At 40.7% G+C, this 23118-nt stretch overlaps 2 protein-coding genes across 6 annotated transcripts in view; one reads left to right on the forward strand and one right to left on the reverse strand.

The window, feature by feature from the left end:
* LOC139134100 (uncharacterized) overlaps positions 1-23118 on the reverse strand; it is a 56064-nt gene that overhangs the window by 17276 nt on the left and 15670 nt on the right. For 4 of the 5 annotated variants that reach the window (XM_070701011.1, XM_070701010.1, XM_070701007.1 and 1 more), the window contains exons 2-7: positions 8127-9832; positions 6320-6577; positions 4637-5098; positions 4382-4461; positions 2956-3028; positions 1731-2228 (exon numbers count right to left, since the gene is read on the reverse strand). In XM_070701011.1, the coding sequence (XP_070557112.1) occupies positions 1731-2228; positions 2956-3028; positions 4382-4461; positions 4637-5098; positions 6320-6577; positions 8127-9786 (3031 nt within the window). In that variant the 5' untranslated portion in view covers positions 9787-9832. Of the gene's footprint in view, positions 1-1730; positions 2229-2955; positions 3029-4381; positions 4462-4636; positions 5099-6319; positions 6578-8126; positions 9833-11351; positions 13048-23118 lie in introns of those variants that run through there. The other variant, XM_070701008.1, reaches the window with a different exon arrangement.
* Positions 18161-18814, forward strand: LOC139133763 (uncharacterized). The gene has a single exon (XM_070700531.1). It carries the CDS (start codon positions 18161-18163, stop codon positions 18812-18814), a length of 654 nt encoding a protein of 217 aa, XP_070556632.1.

Below are 23118 nucleotides of genomic sequence, written 5' to 3' on the forward strand. Positions count from 1 at the left end.
AAGACAGATATTTTGATTTAAAGAAAATATATCATTTATTCAACTCTTCAAGTAAGGCAACTTAATTTTTAAAGTTTTCAAAATGAAAATTATGTCAAATGCCACAGGAAACGAGGCTGTAACTTCAATTTGAAGCTACATCTAAATTTAAATCTAACCCCGAGAATCACACCTTATAGAGGGCACTACCATAGTATGGAGGGGTGGTCAACCCAAAAGAGGGCATGTCTATGGCCAACATGTAATTGTGCACTCTGTTTTGTTACGTACGATCGCAATGTTTTAAGCTGTCACCGCCACACGAGCATCTGTATATTTTTTCGAAAAGCAAGCAGATTTAGAGTACAGGATCTGAATGTCTTTACAACTTTCGTAAGTTTGGACAGTTTAGATAAATTAATCCAGGAACTCACCTTGACGCACTGTCAGTAAAACTTATAAATTGCTGCAGGTGTACCTGGCCCTGCCACTCCGCGCCCTGCCTTGCTGTTTGTGAGACTCCCATCACGCTAGTCAGGGGTTGCATCAGCGCCAATGAACACACAGTCAGCAATGCAGTTACTATGTATCAATTTTAGAAGTTAGACCGTCACCACCTCCCTTGTTTTTCACCTCCGTGCCAAATGTAATCTGGCGCCATGCCATCGAGGTGGATATTTCATACCGAGACCGCCACCTCCTGGTAGCCATAGCATCCTCCAGCAGATGCGATATCCAGGGTGAGGTTTGGATTCAGGTGTAGTTTCAGATTTGAATTATAGCTTCAGTCCAGTAGTCTTATTCATTCCCAGCAGCAGTCGCGGAAGCAGTCTTGCCTGATTATATGTGTGATGTTTGATTTATTGTACTTGCTCTACCACACTTCCCGAAGTGTGTTTCTATGGAATGAAGTTCTCATTAGTAGTCTTATTCACGATTTTCATCACGGCAAGAGAAATTTCGAAAAACAGATGCATTACTTTAAGGGTTGAAAAATGATATTTTGTTTAAATCCAAATTTCTGTTTTAGATCCGAAATTCCATGCTGTTCCGCTCCGAAAAAAGGACTCTAATTAAGAGAAACTATTTTTCTTTTTGGTGTGGCTATTCCGTTCCGTTCCGTTCCGCTCATTCCGTTCCGCGAATCAGTGTTAGCCGGGCACATACATTTAATTTCTTGCCGATACTGTATGTATATGTGCTGCTCAATAGAGTGGGTTTACAGCCATTTGGTTTAAATAGGGGTATTAATTTTTACTGTAAACCAGGGTCTAAAGTGGGGTTGATTAAATTTCAGTGGCAATTAGTGAATACAAGAATGAGTAACCATCCGTTCCAATCTTGCTTAATGCCATGACTGGCTCTTAGCTGCACTCAATGACAATAAGTATTTGAATGATAATCAGTGTGATCTTCAAGCCAATTTGACACTCGACTGAGGAAAAAATATTCTCTTTTATTCAAGAAAAGTTTAAATATTGCATTTATAGGTAAAAGGACATAATTTAGTCATGGAAATGTCAAGAAACTCCTGATTGACATGAAACTTGAGAGAAGGATGAAATGGCAATACTGATTTTTAATTTTCAGAATTAAAATCTCCTGAATTGTCCATTCTGATTGTATTTACGACTGCACTTCTTACATATACATAAATAAACCACAAAACCAACAAACAAACAAACAAACAAACAAACAAACAAACAAACAAACAAACATTTATTTGTTCTGATTCAGGTAGTTTAACTCACCGATGTCATCCATTTCAGAGATGACAATTGTTTCACCAAGTTGTCTCTCTTCAGCAAGTTTCTTCAGCAGTTCAATATCAGATTGTGCACCAGATACTTGTTCTAGTTGTGTCCTCAGTCCAGTTATTACATTGTCTTTTTGTTTGAGCTGAGCTGTTAGTGTGTTGATTTCACTGAGCTGTGTAGAGACTACTTTTTCAGCATTTTGATATTTCTGCAGATATTTATCATATTGCATTTTGAATTGTGATTTTTCATTTAGTGCATCAGTTAACCTGCCTTCCAGTATTGACTTATCTGTGAAAGCCTTGTCAAGCTGGCTTTGTAAAGACTGAACTTTGGACTTTGCCAGTGCCAAATATCTGATGTCAGAATCTGTGAGTTGATATTTGCTTTGTTTTATTGGCAGTAAACTTCTAGCCTGTAAACTTAGTGATGAATAGGCTGCTGTGATGGACAGAGTTGGATCACCATGTTGTGTGAGCGTTTCTTCTAAACCTGTAATACAAGATATACTGTTGGTAGTATATAAAAACTTCTTTTCCATTACATCAGCTTGGAAAACTAATGAACTGTCTATTTCACCTAGACTGTATATATAGGATTTCTATATCCAGTTAATCTGAAGAGAGTTCAGAGAACACAGATAGAAATATTGTGCCTGGGTTCATAACAGCACATACTACACAAGATTCAAGAGTAAAACAATTTTGTGATGATGGATTGGTGATTAATTCATGATGATCTGCTACTAGCTGCAGGTACCACCACTGGCTTTAATGTACACCAGTCTCAGTGGATGAATTGGTTTCAAGTTTGGAATCAACCTCAAACAGCAACAACTTTTTCTGTTAATTATACTCTTACTTAGCCTATATGATTCTCCTGTAAAACAAACCAAGTGTTGTAAGATACTAGATATTTTTCATGAAGTTCATATGAGTATGCAGGATTAGACAGGCCATCATTGGTCTGCAGGGGTATGACCTGTTTCCTCAAATGAGTCCACCTCTGTAATGCTGCATACTAGTATTCATGGCTAGTCCAAACTATACTAGTATGAAAGTCCTGATGTTAGGATGTTTAATAGTTTGTATGACAATTTGAGTTGATATCAAAAGTATACATTATCTTGTGCAAAGTGATTTGAGTTTTTAGGAGCTAGCTATGTCAAAGGTTTGAACTCTTGTATAATGTTTAGGTTAAGGCAATTTTGAATACTCACTTTGTTCAAGGTTGGTCTGGGATGGTTCAACAATTGGATCACTCTCTTGCTGTGACAAACTAGGTTTTTCACCCTGACAAACAAATCAGAGAAAGTTAATGCAAAAAGCTAAGTCCACACTCAGTCTGATTAAGTTTGCCATAATAATCTTTGGACAATGTCCTATGAATCACTCTAAAATTTTGCTATTTACGTTTTAATAGCATAATACAATGTTGCAATATATACTAAATATCAATACTGCTGATATATATTGTGACTGGGTGCTTAAGAAAAATTTAATCAATGAAACAGTAATATGAAGGCAGCTGTGATTATGTTCTTGTTGCTTCAAGAGCCTTCACATTAGCATGTACATCAAAATGTATTTTACAACTGGATATTAAAAGCTCATTGATTAAATTGAATTTGCTGCTGTTGAGCTACTTGAGAGAATTAAATGACTGTGTCTTTTAAGCTAAATTTTTTATTGGTATGTATGATTTAAGTTTAAGCCAGTTTGTCACATTCAAATCCCCTGATGATATTTCCATGAAGATGCCAGCTCTTAAAACTGAATGTTTTTGTCATTCGTTTTTTAATAGAGCTGTTTACTCATGTGGTGTAATGCCCTTTCATGGCAAATCTTCAACAAGTGTTAGGTCATACAAGTCTATATTATTAAAACATAACACAGGTCTGTTAAACAATAAATTTTATCCTGATAACACTTGTACTTGGGTGGGAAAGTGCCACTGAAAAAGTTGTAGTCTCTGTTAATTTCTCTGTCTTGGGGTTTTTTTTGAATTTTTTTGTATAGTTTTGAAATTGTTATATTTTTGAATTTATCTTAAATCATTTGTCTTTTCTGTTTTTATTTTTGTATGTGTAACTTGTAAAATTTGTTCTTTTGTGGAGAGTTGCTTTTTTATAGATGTCAGTCACCTGTGCGACTCATCCTGACTTAAATTCATGTCAAAGCTGAATAAATAAATAATTTAATCAATTGTAGTTAATTATAATTGATTTGGGTGCCTTGAAGAAGAAATGTCACAGTACTGCACTGTCACCAGACGAGCTTTAGCTACAGTGAGAGAAATTGGAGAGAATTTATACACATCTTGTGTACCAATGTGCTGTACTGACCACTAGAAGGTGTATTTCTATTTTATTATGAATGTGTGTTTCTGATCTTTTGAAGTGGCTTTGACTTAGTATGAGCACCTTCAGCAAGAGTCATTGAATGAACATTGAAGGCTTTAAACCCTGTATTGTTAAGATGAACACTCAGCCATGACAATTGAAATGATGCTTATATACAGCTGCCAAATCTTATACAGTAATTTAGCTTAACACTGCAATTGTTTCAACAGGTCAGGATAAAAGCACAATATTTTATTTGTATACAGTTCATTTAAGTTCTAAGACATGATATTCTTTCTTTTACCTCTGAATCGAAGTTACAATGCCCACCATTGTCTTCTGTGTCATCATGGAATGTAACTGGTTGAACTCCTCCACCATCACCTGAAAGGAAGAAAATTTAGTCACAGGCAGTGAACAAGAGACCTGTTTTGGTCCATGGTACTTTTACAAACGTACACTACCAGTAGTGTTAAAAACATTAAACATAAACTGGCACATGTTGCCAAGCAAACACTGTGTGTGATGATTCATGAGCAAAATTCTGAATTGAACTTACGGTTGATGAAGAAAAGTTCAATTTCTTCAAACTTTGCCATGTCATACATAGCTTTCAACTGCAGTGTTATACCAACTGTGTCAGCAATCTTTCTCATTTCATCTGTAATCAGCAGTGGTTCCAGTGCTTTGGCCAGATTCCTAGATCTACAAGTCTGCTTTACTCTGTAGAGATAATAAAGTGTTAAAATCTTCAGCAAGATTCCCAGGGATTCTGCTGTTAGAGTATTTGGGTCCAGACCAACTTTCTCCTTGCAGACTTTCTTTACTTCATTGCAGCTGTCTTCATCTGCCAGCACAGCTTGCACTCTGCGTTTCAGTCCTTGTTCACATTCTCTCCATGCAGTCTTCACCTCATGACCATTCTGTTGTGGTTGTACAGAGACGGCTTGGGTTTGTTCTTCTGATTGTCTGAGACGTTTTTGAAGCATCTCCTCATCTAAGGCTACTTTAACTTGGAAATCTGATGTAAAGATAGCGGAAATAATCAGAAAAAACAGTGTTGTTGATAAATGAACATGATAAATTATTTGTCATTTGTGTCTTGAATTAAAGGTTCAATGTGAATAATTTTTACTGATGACCAATGCCAGGAATTCCTCAATTTTAACTGCTGCTAGTCGTCTTAAAGATGTATAACTGAATCTTCAATGTTATGGGATGATAATTTATGTTTTGATTTTTTCTTATCTGAAGCATTTGTAATGGACAAAAGATGTGATGTTATGGAAACAGTCTGCAAAACATGTCCATGATTGACATCATACCTCTAATCATTGACTTTGGGTGTTCATTTCGTGGTCATGTAGAGTGCCAGAAATCAAGGTACACATTGAATTACATGTACTAACATCAATATCGATCCACTGGTGCAAATCTGTTAAGAAAATTGCAATGCTACCATACTGGTATGTGTTCACTGTCATAAAATTGTAGAATTTGTACAACATTAAAAGGTAATCACTGGATCAAGTGTGCCTGGAACTTTATTAATCTATAATTTATGATTACTACTACAATAAATGAATAGAACTCACAACTGAAATTACCTAAAAATGTACATGTACCTCTGTATTTCACATCTCATGTAGGTGTGACAATAGGGAGAATGTTATTTAGGTTTACTAAAGCCATACGGGTCCTGGAAATCTGGTTGTTGTTGTTGCTGTTTGTATGGTTGTTTATGTTTATATTAGTCATGTTGTTGTTGTTGTTGACCAATAAAATTCAACAAACATAACTATTGTGTTATTGTTGTTTCAAACCTAACGTAGATGTTATAGGAAACGTTAAAAGGACACTATCATTACTTGATTCGATGTAAGTCTGCCAACGTACACCTTCATATCGAGTATACATTATGAGAGAGTTGTGTTGGGTCAAATAACAATAATGTCCGTGTAGAAGTGCTTCCTATAACATCTACATTACTTTTGAAACAACAACAAGAGTTCTGTTCGTTGAATTTATTGGTCAACAACATCAACAACAGCAACACTTATATAAACATAAACAACAATACAAACAGCAACAAGAACGACCAGATTTCAGGGTCCCCTAGGCTAAAGCTGCAACTACAGTACTCATTATAAATTACGGCATTGTGTGATTAACAGTCTCTCCTGTTTGCACAGCAATGCTCAGCTACTATTGGGTATTATCTTGGATGTGCCCATAAAATTACCTTGATGTTCCTTGTTACAATTTCCGACCTTTGCCTCTTTAGTATTTGGTTTTTCATTTTCCTTCTCAGGCGGCGTGGTCTTTACTTGGCCAGACTCTGTATCTTCCTCATCCTTCACATCACCATGTGTTTCTTCGATCCCTTGGCTTCCAATACTGTCATCTGCAGTCACAGCTAATGTTGACATTGTACCATTCAATGATTCCGGAACTTGCTTTGTTGATTGCATGCTTGATTTTCCATTGTAACTTACATCAGCTGATGAAGTATAAGATTAAACAAGGGAAAATGTCAACAATACAGTACTCTAATTATGCTTTACATTAATGCAAACTCTATCATATCATTTTCAACTGCTTATTTTATTAAATTCATTCACAAGCACAGTCAAAATTTATGTCTGTCCCATATTGTCCTTCATGGTTTACCTGACTTTTCACCATAGCTTTGTCATTTTCATAAGTGGTAGATATCCCATAAACCGCAAAATTGATATGTTGTGGTTACTTTTACTTGTGACATCAATGTGATATTTAGAGGTTATTACCCAATATCGCCTGTTCCTGTGTCGTATCAGCATGAGTGTCATTTGTGCTGCGTCAGACAGGAGACGAAGTCGAGTGTCTGATGCAGCACAAATGACACGAATGCTGATACGACACAAGGAACAGGCGATATTGGGTAATAACCGATTTATCATATACCCATGCCCATAATTTTAGGGAATTTTTACTAATAGAACGAAAAACCTTTAATTTTGAGGCTTTACTTTACTACGCCTTGCGCATAAATATCAGAATGTTTATGTGAACAGGCTTCATTCATAAAGTATACGACGAAAATGTCAACATCAGGCCAACATCGCTGCAAGTCGTCCATATCTCAATGAAACCCAAGAAGAAAGACACCGGGATACAAAAATCGTCATACAGAAGGAACATTTTAAGGTGCGCATATGCTATTACAACTGTAACCGATCAAAAATTGCTCAGCTTTAAATCTATTCTGATTTCGATCGTCGTACGGCACGGAGCTCGCGCGGAGAGGGGACGCCATCTTGTTAGTTTACCCTGAGAGTTGCCATGTCAACAGTAGTCGCACGCGCGACATCGGTGTCACGCCACGCGCTCACTAACTGTTTGGTGGAGACCGTGCACAGTGCCGGCGCCGTGCGAACGGCAGAATGTTTGCTAGAACTTGGCCAAAAAAATACCATGGGAAAACATTTCACGACTCAACGTGATATATCCGTATTTTGCAACCAGAAATACCCGTGTTCCTTGAAGCCCTTCAAGTTTTTACGTCGGCAACATCGCTTCGCAGGCGGGGAGCGGCAGCCATTTTGTTGTTTACGTTGTTTACCAACAAACTGCTAATGTAGTTCGGGAAAACTCTAAAACTGATGACGTTCATCGTGCATATCTCGACGTTTACCGTGAAATATCACGGCTGATATTTTACGTTGAACGTCACTAGGATGTAGCAATATGGGCATGGGTAATATGATAATGAATTTCATCATGCACTCAGGTTTCCAAAAGTTGCTAGTTTGACATTATAAAGTTCGGCTGATTTGCTGTATTTTATTCAAAACTAGAGTTGAACCATAAAGACGTTCCAAGTGACAATACTTTGTGAAGAACATGATATGTGGCTCTTCAAAGACATGGTATAGTAGAGGAGAAAATGGTTGAAACAACTTTCTCTCAATCAGCTGGGTTACTAGTAATGATAGCAACAGCTTTCCTGCATGGTATTAGATTTGCAGCTGTTTGGACAATTTGTAATTTGAAACATAAATACATACCGTCATCTTCAGTTTCTTTCTTTATTGGTCCTTTAAATAATGACGCAAATTTGGCAAAATTTTCAGTGATAGCTTCACACTTTGTCAGAGCAGTTTTCAGAGCCTTTGCCTTCTTGAAAGCGAGAGGTGTCTCTTGTAGATGTTGTGATATTTTCTCTGAGAGTTTTCCTTTACCAGTGCTGACAACACAGTAATCAATGTGCATTTCTAAGTGTTTTATAACAAAGTGACCTAAATGAGAATCCTCATCGACTGAAGTAGGCAAACCAAAAGCCATCGCTTCCAAACCATGAAAACTGTAATCCCAATAGCATGGTGAAGGCAGACACAGATGAGACTGTTGTAGAGATGTTAGTAGGGATTTTGCCGAGTGCCCTGGCTGGAGTTTCGGGTACACATATGGACTTTTTGATGCATCAGCTAAAATCTTCCGTTCAGTCCTGCCAGCTTTTTTACAAACTCCTTGTATCTTCCAGTCTGGGTGGCTGCTGCAATGTGCTTTTCGATGATTGGCCGCTGTACCAATGGAAGCTGCAATAGACTTGCACCCTTCTATGGCCATCTGTGTATCCATCTGACCATATGTGAGTATGTGGTGTCGTGTGACTGGCCTTAACTTTGGATCTTTCACAAAGAAACACCTGTTTGGTTTTGGAAGAATCTCCTCATGTGGAATGTCGGACAGGTCTCTACCCTCAAATTCTGCCCTGTATGCATTCTGGAAATAATCAAAGATGTAAGGTCCTATGGAAAACAGTATATCTGCCTCACTTGCCATTTGCAGCATCTTTTCTTCAAATTCAGACAGACTGTACTCTTCAGCTTGCAGATAGTTACGTTCTGGGCAAGCATGATTGATGAAAACTAGCTTTGCACCTGGAAAGAGTTTTCTCCTGATATCAGCAGCAGCACGTCCTGTCTTTGGAGCATAACCAACAACATACTGGACATTTTCTAATTTCTGCAGGTCTGGGTAGTAGATTTCATGATTCAACAACCATTCTAACTTTGGAGGATCATCTCTGTGATCAGCTTTCTCTTTTCTCTGTGCTGGAATCAAGGTAACACCACAACTCTCAGCATCTTTATTCTGGTCATCACTGATTTTGACATCAAGTACAGTAGAGTAGGCTTTCAGATCTTCTCCTGCCTTGGCCTTCCTTTCACAGAAATCCTGGACAAGAGTTCTGTGGAATCCTGTCAGACCAAACTCATCTTCATTCCAGGAATCTCCAACAAATAATGCTGCAGGTTTAGAAGGCACCAGATGAAGGTTGGCTTTTTGGAAGAGACTTTCATGTATTGCAGATGCAGCATTGTGTGTCTTTGCATACATCCCGACTACATGTGTGATATCTTGTAACTTTGCAAGTCCTGGATAGTAGTTATAGTGGTTGAGAAGCCAGTTGATTACAGGCGGATCTTCATCTGGCTTAGACCATTTTGGCCTTGTAGATGGAATCAAAGTTACTCCATATCGTGTTGCATCTTCCCTCTGTTCTTCACTCAGTTCAACATCAAGGACAGTGCAATGAATTGTTGACAACTTAGACTTCTTCTTCAGTGTGTTTTCACAGATGTCTGTAATTAGTTTCCAATTTGCTGGGCTGTATGAATTGTTCTTCCATGATGTTACAAACAGTGCTGCAGACTCGTCCATTTTGTCTCTTGGTAATATTCCAGATTGTATTGTGATGCGTCTTATCCTGAAAATATGTTTAAAATGACAAAGTGTGTTACTACAGAATGGTATTGAGTATCCCCATTAAAGTCACTCTCTGTTACAGTAACAGTTGGCCAATAAGCTTCAAAGTTCATGACAAATTGTTAGAAAATACGGTATGTTGGCATCATTGTTTGTACAGTTGGCAGTTCAGGAACAATGTTTTGATTTCATTTTAAAGCCAGTAATGTTTTCTACACCTCAGTTTATAGTAAACAAATGTAAAACAACACATTTCAGTATAATATCACACAATCTAATATTGTACAGACACATAACCTACAGGACATAAGTTGGATGATTATGGCTTGCCATAATCATGGTTAACGCGGGGAAGGGCACGGAGACGCAGGCCATTCTACCTTTGCCTCATAACCACGCCTCGCACTTTCGCTTAACACACAATGAACCCTTGCCTCTCAAATCACAGCTGCTTCTTGTCCACCCTCACTATCAAATATGAATGCCATGCATGCCTTGGATGACGGCCAACTCGTTATCTGCTCGCATCACTGACCATGAGCTATCCATGCATACCCCCCTCCGCCAAAACCATTTGCCGCCACTTCAGCTCCTGCAACGATAACGTACACATCACAAATCCTTCCCGCATCCCGACCATGGGTAAAACAAAGAAAAAGACCGGGCAAGCTGCCCGCCGATCTTCATCGTGACCGAAGAGGACTCCGAAGCACCTTGATCCCTACTTGGTACGGAGAACACAGGCTCAAACCGATGACCTGCGCCCTACCACTTCGAACCCCAATACAGTACCAATGCAGGGAGCGACAGACCACATCTCCAAACTCATTGAGGCCGGAATCGCCACAGCCGTCGAATCGATCCGACGTGACCTGCAAGTCCAAACAACCAGTGCTGCTGGCCTGACGGCGCATCACCCTTCAAGCCACCCTATCACTTCCGCTCACACAGATACTGGACCTCTATTGCCTGTTTCGATCATCAAGACTAAGTGTGGAGCGGGCAGCCCGACCGGCCCACTCGCAGACTCACCAACAGCAGGTGTATGCTGTAACACAACAACAACCAGCCATTACAGCGACCCACACAACTGACCTGGTCACCGCTGATGGCGTACATTGCTTCCTGGATCAACCCACCATAGGAGGCGCGCCTCATAACAACATAACAGCCAACATGGCTGCACCCATGTTGCAGCGGACCCAGCTTCCTAGTTCCACAGAAACAATGCGGCGTCCACCCCCTCATTCGGGAACACCGGCTAACGCATCAGCAGCTACACCGCCAGCCGACCTCCCTCTACCATACGTTGAGCAAACGACTCTGAACAATCTGGCGAACATCGGTAAGTTCATCGACCTCAGTGAGCTATATCCCGATGCCCTTGCCCCAAGCGCCTCAAGGGCCACAAAAACACAAATAGCCTTTGATCCTGACAACACGGGTATAGCTACGTTCACCACCGAAGTCAAACAAAAGAACATTGACAACTTTGAGATCTGGTCTCACTGTTACAGTACCTTCTTAAAGTTCCATTAGTTGTATCTTCTTGCAATTTTTCCGTTAGTTTTGATCGAAATGATCACTGGCTCATGTTGAATAGCCTGTCAAATAACAGAGAATCGCATATTATTCGGAAACATTACGTGCCCTACAACTAAATAACATGTGATTTTACAACGAAATTTTCAATTTTTGTCCGGACAGAAATACAAACTCTGTTGACACGCGGATTGCAACGTAGGCATTCTTCTGCACCTGCGCGAGCCATTCACAGCGATTTCAAAATAAATATTCATTGCTTATGCCCGGTACTTACGTCGTAGTCCATTGTTTGAGCATGTTGCGTAGCCAGATGTCTGGCAATCCACGACGCAATGTTGTTTTGATCCCACAATAAACGTGAACTTGTACATCTGGCGTGATCGCGGCGTCAACATATTATCTGCGTTCTCCCCAGCACGCTGAGCATGCCAGACGTCAACAAACGAGCTCGGAAGGGCAACACGTTTGAACAAAAATTAGCAGTTTTATGTGGCTATAACATCACTAATCATGTTTATTTCTTCGTAAGACAACATTTTGCAACAAATATGAGCCTCCAACATGGAATTTTCCGAGGTAAAAAATGGTCAAAAGTTACAAATAATGGCCCTTTAATGTATAGATCATTCTATTATCCGCACCTAGCTATACCCCTGGCTAACTACCACCGTTTCATAGCAGCACAGGCAGCTGCATATAAACCTGAGGCCTGGCTAAACTACGACAAAGCATTCCGCCTGAATGCAGCACGCTACCCTGACCAGGTGAACTGGGGCAAGCCGGATCCAGAGCTGCACTTCTTCCACTTCCAACAACACCCACATCTACTGATCCCCACATGCTTCGGATGTGGGCAACGAGTTCAAGTCAAGACCGAGTGCAACAGACGTCTGAACAGCACCACGAACCCTTACTACTGGGACAATACCAATGCCAAGAAACAGCCTGAATCCACTCAACAACAACAGCAACAGGTATGTTGTTCCTTCAACCGTGGGACTTGCAAGACCCCATGTCCCTATGGGAGAATACACAAATGCACAGTGTGCGCCTCATCTGACCACAACGCTCAACAACACAACCTGGTCACAGGTCAGCAGCCACCCCAGCCCTTTTGAGGGAATCGATCGCCAGTCCGGCGATACTCGAAACGTTACAGCCAACAACACCAATCAACCTTGAAGGCCACCCGAACTCTGCCACCCTACTCCATGACCTCACCTACGGCGCCAACGTCGGCTTCACCGGGACCAATGGCCCACGCTACACCTGCAACGCAAACTCGGCCATGAGAGACCCTGAGGTTGTTACCAAAGCCATACGAAAGGAAATTCAATCAGGCCACTCAATTGGCCCATTCCGCACACCACCACTACCGAACTTCATCATCAACTCCCTCGGGTTGCGCCCCAAAAATTCTGGGGGCCATTGAATCATCATGGACCTATCACGGCCGGGAAATGACTCTGTCAACCAAAACATAAACAAGGATGACTACACCCTCACCTACTCCCGTGTCGACGACGCAGTCGCCATGGTGCACATAGCAAGGGCACTTTGCTTACCAAGGTGGACATTAAAAATGCATTTCGCCTATGCCCCGTTCAAAAGGTAGACTGGCACCTCCTTGGTTTCAAATGGCAAGGACTATACTTCTTTGATCGCGTGTTACCATTCGGCTTACGCTCTGCTCCATTCCTCTTCAACCGCTTTGCCGAAGACCTTCTTTGGATCATTCAATCTAGGGCAGGGACGAAGGACTTGTTGCACTACCTGGATGACTACCTTGGGGCCGGCCCATCACACTCTGGACAATGCCATCATCTACTGGACACAATGCTCAATACCTGTGATGACCTAGCCATCCCCATCGCACCAGGGAAGATAAAAGGGCCATCCCTGGTAATAACTTTCCTCGGTATCATCATTGACACCATCTCCATGACATTGCGGCTTCCCAATGACAAATTACAAGACCTCCTCTATATTCTCCCGACCTGGCTACAGCGGCAAACATGCACAAAAACGAGAGCTATTCTCCCTCATTGGCACCCTCAGCTTCGCGTGCAAATGCATTTCAGCTGGCCACATATTCCTCCGTCGTATGTTAGACCTCAGTGTAACAGCTCAAGCACTCAATTCCACCATCACCTTGTCCAGTGAATTCTGCCTCGACGCGAAGTGGTGGTGCGACTTCTTGCCAACGTTGAATGGTACTGCCTCATTCCTGGAGCCAAACTGGACCTTATCCTGTGACCTGGATCTATTCACCGATGCCTCCGGTACCATTGGCTGTGATGGCTACCATAAGGGCCACTGGTTCACCGTCACCTGGCCCACCTCACTCACTGCCTCAATCGCCTGGAAAGAGATATACCCAATACTAGTGGCCTGTTCAATTTTGGGGCATTCGTGGCACGGCCACCGTATCCTCTTTCACAACCAAACAGTAGTGCATATTTGGAAAAAAAAGGCTCAGCCAGATGCCCGAAGATCATGCACCTGGTCAGAGGCATCTTTTATCAGGCAGCCAAAGGTAACTTCCATGTCTTGATAGCCCACATTAACGGAACTGATAACTCGATTGCTGACTCACTTTCTTGTTCACAGATGCTAAGATTCACAATGCTACTACCCGAGGCACAAGCACAACCACGCAAGTGAGTTAAGGCAGGGGTCCAGCAGGGGTCCAGACTGAATTTCGAGCTGAATTTTATTTCTCAAAAACTACTGGTCATATTTTGATGAAATTTGGTACACATACGTAGTTTTGATAGCTCTTTCAGTTTATGTCACTTAAATTTGCATAAAAGGTGTCACGTGATTTTTATATTGACATTTTCGCGCCAAAATCGCGTATATTATTTATCGGCATATTCCAACTTGTAAACCACATTTAAACTATGTTTTTTGGGCGTATGATAATAGAATGGGTTCAGGACAATCGATCAACATCCTTTACAAAGAGAAATTGCTGAGTTAATCGCCTCAAATTTGCGCCAAATACGTACGATTTGTAGGAAAAGTCAATTCTTGGTTGAGTTTCGGTGATTTTTTAAAGAAACGCTACCAAATCATACATGTTTAAGGTATTGTTGTAAAGATATTTTAAGCCTTAGTTTGGGGATAGCAAAAGTTCAGGAAAAAATTGCGATCTACAAGTTGGAATTTTCGAAAGAAATCTGGTCGCTTTGTGCGCGATCGGGCCATCTCGCAAGCAATCCAAAAGGTCATGACCCCGTCGCCTGTTACTGAAACATTTGTAATTTTAAGCTGAAAGTGGCTGCACACATCATCCCTTTTGTCTTTCTTGTGCTTTTATGTGTTTTCTGTCTGTATCCGGTAAGGTTGTTAGTGAGAAAATTAACAAATTGGTTGTTATAGTCAAGGTGAGACGTGGAAGTTTGTCTCAGACCATCGTGACCTTTTGACCCCCACGTTTCCTACAAGTTCGTTCCTTAGTGGCTTATATAAACATGGAGGTACCAAATGTATCTCCATGACATAAGCACATCTCTTCCTTAATTTTATATTGTATCTATGTTGTTGATCTCTGCATTCTTCTTGCAGGGAAGCAAGAATACTGATGTTTGGATCGTTTTGTGTCCGACTCTGTTCATTAACCCTTTTCACCCCGTTCCTCATGCCGTGGACTTTGGCCTCAGGATGGCTGATGTATGGATTTCGTTTGTACGCGATGATCGGCCTATTCTATGTGTTCGAAGTTCCACACAGTGCTTATGGGCTATCTTTTGTTGTGAACACTAGTGTGTCCTTTGTCACTTCGTTGGCTCGATGATGTTCAAGTTAGGAACTTTGTGATATGATTTTAGAGATTTTCTGTTGTTATCTCATGTGTGGGCAATGTTGTTTTATTAATATTCATGAGCCCTAATGCATATTCATGATAACGTTAACCCATTTGCGCAACGCCGGTACCGCAGCACCTTCAACCATCGCACCTGATATGCGGCAATTGATGACGCTGGCCACGGCCTACATTTACAACAGTGTTGCTAAAACAAACCCCGGCGAAATGTCAACTGTGGTGTACCATGGTCAACAAGGTATTTGATGGTTTTTGACGTTTGACCATGAACTACCATGGTTGGCCATGATATGAGACCACAGTAGGCATTCTAATACTATGGTCTGACACAGTTAACCACGGTCTATCATGGCTGACCTGTTTATGGATATTGGCTACCATGGTTGACCATGGTATTTGATGACTGATTGTATTTATGACCGTGATTACCGATGGTCAACTATGGTTGACCATGATATTTGATGACTCATGGTAGTTTAATTTTGATGCCCAATTTTCTTGATGATCATATTGATAATAGGCTGTATGTATATACACTCCTATATTTACATAGTTGAGTCTCTTGACATCATTCATAGTTGTAAGAGAGAATTAATGTCGTTGCCCAGGAAGCTTAGACCAATTTGCTGTATTCTTGTTCATGTCAGAAGACTGTGGACAAATATCGAGCTGAATTTCTTGGAATTATTGACATGGAGGGCATGAAAGCACTGCTGCAATGGCAGGAAGTTAAGACTATCTCAGTCTCACTCAATGTTTGCCTCGAAACATATTATCAACATAGGCAAGGTCATAGCTCCATTATCATTGGACCTTTGACCCTTATCCAAGATGCCACATGTCACAAAGCAATGCATTTGATTGGCTCATTTGAAGCAGCCATCTTAAAAATTCACTTCAAATGGATTGTCTGTTCAGTGAACAACTGGAAAAGTAGCTGTGTTTTTAACATCGATTTTGGGAGAAAGTTTGGACTATTTCGCCGGCGAAATGTCAACTGTGGTGTACCATGGTCAACAAGGTATTTGATGGTTTTTGATGTTTGACCATGAACTACCATGGTTGGCCATGATATGAGACCACAGTCAGCATTCCAATACTATGGTCTACCACCGTTAACCATGGTCTATCATGGCTGACCTGTTTATGGATATTGGCTACCATGGTTGACCATGGTATTTGATGACTGATTGTATTTATGACCGTGGTTACCGATGGTCAATTATGGTTGACCATGATATTTGATGACTCATGGTAGTTTAATTTTGATGCCAAATTTTCTTGATGATCACATTTATAATAGGCTGTATGTAATACACTCTTATATTTTCATAGTTGAGTCTCTTGACATCATTCACAGTTGTTAGAGAGAATTAATGTCATACCCCGGGAAGCTTAGACCAATTTGCTGTATTCTTGTTCATGTCAAAAGACTGTGGACAAATATCGAGCTGAATTTCTAGGAATTATTGACATGGAAGGCATGAAAGCACTGCTGCAATGGCAATAAGTTAAGACTCTCCCAGACTCACTCAATGTTTGCCTTGAAACATGATATCAACATAGGCAAGGTCATAGGTCCATTGTCATTGGACCTTTGACCCTTTACCATGCTGTCACATGTCATAAAGCAATGCATTTGATTGGCTCATTTGAAGCAGCCATCTTAAAAATTCACTTCAAATGGATTGTCTGTTCAGTGAACAACTGGAAAAGTGGCCGTGTTTTTTACATCGATTTTGGGAGAAATTTTGGATATTTTTGCTCATCGAACATTCAGGGAAACACTCAGAAGATGTTGGACGATGATCTTTGATAGAATCTGAAGGGCTTGGCTGTTATTGCAGTGGACACTATAATGGAGGCTAAGTTTGCTGATCCTCAAGCGAGTCTGTCATGTTATAATGACACCAGTCAGGGAACACTGGTGTTTTGCAGAGTTTTGGTGAGGTTTATACCAAGATTTTTTCCGCTCTGACAATTTTCAACCCAAGGTTTTGATTCAAAAACCATCAAATACCATTGGTCGGTGATCATGGTTGACCAAGGTTAATAACATGGTCAACCATGTTTGATGGCCATGGTCAATCATGGTTAACCATGGTTAATTACCTTGGTTTACCGTGGTTGACCATGGTTGGTGGCCATGGACAACCATGGTAATTTGTGCCATTTAACAAACATGGTCGACCATGAACTACCAAGGTTGACCATGGTCATATGACCATGAATTGACATGGTAGTCCATGTTAGACCACTGACACTTTCGCCGGGGTTTGCTCATCGAACATTCAGGGAAACACTCAGAAGATGTTTGAGGATGATCTTTGATAGAATCTGAAGGGCTTGCCTGTTATTGCAGTGGACACTCTAATGGAGGCTAAGTTTGCTGATCCTTAAGCGAGTCTGTCAAGTTATAATGACACCAGTCAGGGATCACTGGTGTTTTGCAGAGTTTTGGTGAGGTTTATACCAAGATTTTTTCAGTTCTGACAATTTTCGACCCAAGTTTTTGATTCAAAAACCATCATTACCATTTGACGGTAATCATGGTTGACCAAGATTAATAGCATGGTCAACCACGTTTGATGCCCATGGTCAACCATGGTTAACCATGTTTAACTACCTTGGTTTACCGTGGTTGACCACGGTTGGTGACCTTGGACAACCATGGTAATTTGTGCCATTTAACAAACATGGTCGACCATGAACTACCAAGGTTGACCATGGTCATATGACCATGAACTAACACGGTAGTCCATGTTAGACCACGGACACTTTCGCCGGGGCGTGACAACGCACATACCAGGTAGGCCAGACATGCTACGCCAACTTCTGCTCATCATACGGACTACGCGCAATGCCCATCACGGTTAGGGTGGCAATCCTATTTGTCACCAATCTTGCAGACCGGGCCTCGCATATAAGACTATCAAGGTGTACCTTGCGGGGGCAATGCACAAGCATGTCGAGCTAGGCTATGAAGACAATGTCACCACCCATGCATTGCTGCTGCGCACGCTAGAAGGGATTTGGAGGAGTATCAGTGATGTGCGCCGGCCGCGTCTGCCAATCACAATCAACATACTATGCCACCTAAAGGAGAGCCTACGATCGTGGGAAGGCCTGTGTGATCACGACAAGGTCATGTTATGGGCAAGCTTCACCCTCGCCTTCTTCGGATTCTTGAGAGTGAGTGAATTCACTGCGGTTTGGCCACTGCAGTTCGACCCAGCAACAACGCTGCTTGTTCAAGACATAGTGTTGAGCAGTGTATTAGAAGTGAGACTGAAATCCTCTAAGACTGACCCGTATCGACGTGGGTACATACTCCGCATTGCGCCAACCGGGACATCTGTTTGTGCGGTCAACGCCTTTGCAAAATATCGACGATCACATTGCCTTACGAATACAGAAGTGCCGTTCTTCCAATTTGCTGATGGCACGTGGCTCACACGTCAAAGGCTGACACACTACCTGAGAAAGCTGCTCGTGCATTCAGGGATTAAAAGTGCAGAGCTATATACCACACATAGCTTTAGAAGTGGTGCTGCCACAACTGCCGCTGAGGCTGGCCTACCAGATTGGCTAATAAAGACCCTAGGATGATGGCGGAGTGGCGCGTACCAGGTCTACATAAAGACAGCGAAAGAGACTCTGGACTCTGTGCCTCGCATGCTTGCTACAAGGAAGTAGTCTCTATCAATCAATCAATCAATCTTTATTTACTCAACACATACTAACAGAGAGTATGGTATGGTACATCAAGATGTGTTACAAATGTAAGTGAACAATACAGAGAAAGAAAAAACAACCATTCATCTCTGTAATACAAAAACATGCAATAATTACATTCATTGGAGCTGCTTGAGCTCAGTATAAACATGTGCTCTTTAAGCAAACAGTAAAAGTCTGAACAACAAATGAACAAAAGTTACCAGGACATTTTTCAGCCCGGAGCTGCTGGAGGGTTCAGCATACATTTGTATTCTTTAGAAATACAGCTAGATCAAGAACATTTTGTTCCATTAACTTTTTAACAACTTCTTCTTTTTCTAAGAGACTATAACATTTACAAAAATCTGTACCACTACTTTGTCCCAATAAAATTCTTTCTGAAATATGATTTTTACATGAAAATAATAAATGAAACTCATCATCAATTTCATTATAATCACATCTCTGACAGATTCTTTCACTCAAAGGTAATCTAGGTTTACTTTTTCTTCCCATTTCAAAACCCAAGTTAAGGTCACTCAATCTGAATTTGGACAAATGTTTACGGAGTGTAAAGTCAAACAAGTAATCTAAGTAATTTTCGAAGACAAACTCAGTTTTGAAAATTCTATATGTATGTAATTTGTTACCATTTCCATTTTTTCTTACAATATCAAACAGATTTCTCCTCCATGAACCCAAATATTCACTTGTAAGATTTTATTTTATCTTCTTCTTCAGTTGACAATATGATTTCACTCCCAATGAACTGAAAACATGCATATGATTACAATCCCCCAAATTGCGATTAATAAATTTCACCCAAGGAGATTGAAGTTTTCTGTTTTCTGTGAGTGCCTTTTTAAGAATGTGATTTGAAGGCAAACTGTTCAGTCTACACCAATATCTTATAACAGACATATAAAGTGAGATCTTCAATGGTAGTCTACCCAACTCAGCTCTTATGCCTTCCGAAGGGGTACGTTTACTGACTCCTAGATCTTTAAAACGACATACAAAGACTTTCAAGACAATTATCAGTACTAGTGATTTCTGTTGCCCAAATTTCAGAAGCATATGAAAGAATTGGAACAATCAATGTGTCAAAAAGTTTTAAGCAAAGTCTAGGATTTAACATTCTTGCACATAAAATTGACCTTTTTATGCTGAATAAAGCTTTCATTGCTTTGTTTTTAAGATTATTCTGGTTTTGTTTGAATTTTCCATTTGGTGTAATAAGAACACCAACATATGTAAAATGTTACACTGTTTCAATCAAATTGTTTTCAAAATAAAATTGCACATTGTTTATGAAACGATTACTCTTGTTAAATACCATTGTTTTTGTCTTATCTACATTAACTGTGAGACCCCATAATTTACTATAAGAAAGTAACTTATTCAGACAATTCTGTAAACCTTCTGCAGATTTTGACATAAGTATTAAGTCATCAGCATACAAAATACAACTCATTTCCAGGTCTCCAATTTCTTAATCAGACATATCACCAAAATACCTTGGAGATCATTCAGAAAAATATTGAATAAAGTTGGTGAAAGGTTACAACCTTGTTTAACACCACACGTAGGAAGAAACCCATCAGAAAAATATCTCTTGGTAGTTTCATTTTGTACTGAGTGTTATCATACATAGATTTTACAACATCATAGAAACCACCAGTTATTCCCAACCTCTGCATTTTAAGAAATACTCCTTTTCTCCTAACAGAATCAAAAGTCTCTAGGACATGAGGTGTTAGAAACACCTACTAGTTATTGGGACTTTACCGATGCTCGATCTACAGTACAAACTCTGCATGACTATAGTTGGGCATACAATATGTGGAACTGTACGCGTGACTTGATTAAACATCAAACTGTGGACTATGAACTATGAACTACTCACAATCAAACGGTGGTTTATTCTGTAGGACAGGTAGTGGCAGTCGCCTATCTAGGATGTTGCTTAACCTGTTGTACGACTCCCAGATCTGAGGGTTGGCTTTAATTTGGGGGCTGCTGTCGCAGATCCGGAGGGACCATGGTACCACGTTGCCCGATGCATGGCATGATCCCGGAAAGGGTCTGTGTCATCTTCCAGGCCGCCATGACGCCATGCATCCCCGCCGTGGCAGTAGGTGAATCCTGGGTAACACGTTGCCCTCCCTTGAGGTCATTCAAATCTGCAACTGGCTTCACGGGAAAGGTTGCAACAACGCCCGGATGTTCCATCGCCCCTGGGGTTCGGCCTAGCCCTGTCTCTGTGTCGTTTCTTTGCGTTGCTGGATGAGTATGGCTTGCTATAATCAATGCGGGGAAGGCAGGGAGACACAGGCCATTTTACCTTTGCCTTACAACCACGCCTCGCACTTTCGCTGAACACACAATAAACTCTTGCCTCTTGAATCACAGCTGCTTCTTGTCCACCCTCACTATCAAATATGAATGCCATGCATGATAAGTTGCATGACGTCCAACCCGTTATCTGCTCGCATCACTGACCATCAGCTATCCATGCATACCCCCTTGGCCAAAGCCATTTGCCACCACTTCAGCTCCTGCAACGATAACGTTACACATCACAAATCCCCTCCCACCCACCACAAAAAAAAATGAAAGCAAGCTGTGGCATTAGCAACCCACATACAGACATATTACAGTTTGTCAAATTTCTATCTGGATGTTATTTGGATGATCAAATTTCAATAAAGTTCCATGGCGCTGCTGTCGTGGATCCGGAGAGACCATGGTACCACATTGCCCGATGCATGGCATGATCCCGCAAGGGTTCCGTGTCATCTTCCAGGCCGCAACGACGCCGTGCATCCTCGCTGTGGCAGTAGGTGAATCCTGGGTAACACGTTGCCCTCCCTTGAGGTCATTCAAATCTGCGACTGGCTTCACAGGAAAGGCCGCCACGACGCCCGGATGTTCCATCGCCCCTGGGTTTCGGCCAAGCCCTGTCTCCATGTCATTTCTTTGCGATAACTAACAGTTATTGCATAGGTTGGTCTATGGAGGCAATTTTACACACCTAACTTTGCTAAGGTTGACATTTTACAATGTAAAGACTTTACAGAAAAGGTCAACATTTTACAAAAAATAACTGAAACATGTCATCACAGTGGACTACAGTCAGTAATACTTGTCTGATACGTTTGAAATGTGACTTTGCTAAAGGTGAATAGGCCAAACCCGGAATTCGAATCGACCACGGTACAAACAAAGCCATGTGCGCAAACGCGCATAGACGTACGTGTATTTCCATACGCGTTAGTACACATGTGGGTTTGTTTGTACCGGCATCACGTGATTATTTTGGCGTACTGAGTCTGTAGAACGCATCGCATCCTTTTTATTCCGGAGTAGAACCATTACCTGACTACTACACATTATCAGTAATGAGACATATGCAACCCTTATTTCATCTCCAGACAGTCCATATTTGTAGTGTTTGTTTTAGAATTTACTCCACCTCCATTATGGTCATCAACCTATTGTCTGAAACTATTTGTCTGATATAGGTTTGAAATGTGACTTTGCTACAGATGCCTTTGGGATTACTTTATTCACTGACAGGTTATTTTGCGCACATTTTGGAGGATAATTTCTCATTTTATTCAAAACAAATCCTTATCTAAAATTGCTCATCAGATATAACCAAATCAGTCATAAAAATGTTAGTTAAGTGCAAAAGATGATAAAATTAAGCCATTTGTTTTTCCGGTATATTTTCAGTGATAATTTCAATTTATAAATGAAATTGCAAAAATTATTAATGGTCCAAATGGTCAGCATTAAGAATGTTCTATGAAATCATTGAAGACCAGATGGTATATCAGCTAATTTTCATTGTCGTTTTTCCAGAAACATCTCTTACAATGTGTTGGTTGCCGTGTTCCATGTATTCATGTCACCAGCGAAACCAAAACCTGCACTTAGGACTTTGTGTTCACTTCAAGTGGTTAGAAAATCATTTAGCCTCTGCCAGTATAAGGCGTATATTAGTGTAAACAACATGACAGCTGGCATTTAAATGTAGGGAATATGTATGTGGTACACAGCACTAGTTGTGACCTTTTGAGTGCTGAGGTCAAATGCCATGTAAAGAATATAGTGTTGTCATAAAATATTGTTATTTAGCTAGCATTACTTCTCACAATTTTATTATCAGTTGACTTCAACAATCACGGCAA

Source organism: Ptychodera flava, chromosome 5 (assembly GCF_041260155.1).
Source record: "Ptychodera flava strain L36383 chromosome 5, AS_Pfla_20210202, whole genome shotgun sequence".
Classification (NCBI taxonomy): Eukaryota; Metazoa; Hemichordata; class Enteropneusta; family Ptychoderidae; genus Ptychodera; species Ptychodera flava.

Coding starts and splice junctions, on each gene's coding strand:
- LOC139133763 (XM_070700531.1), top strand. CDS start 18,161: ATGCACAAGCATGTCGAGCTAGGCTATGAAGACAATGTCACCACCCAT.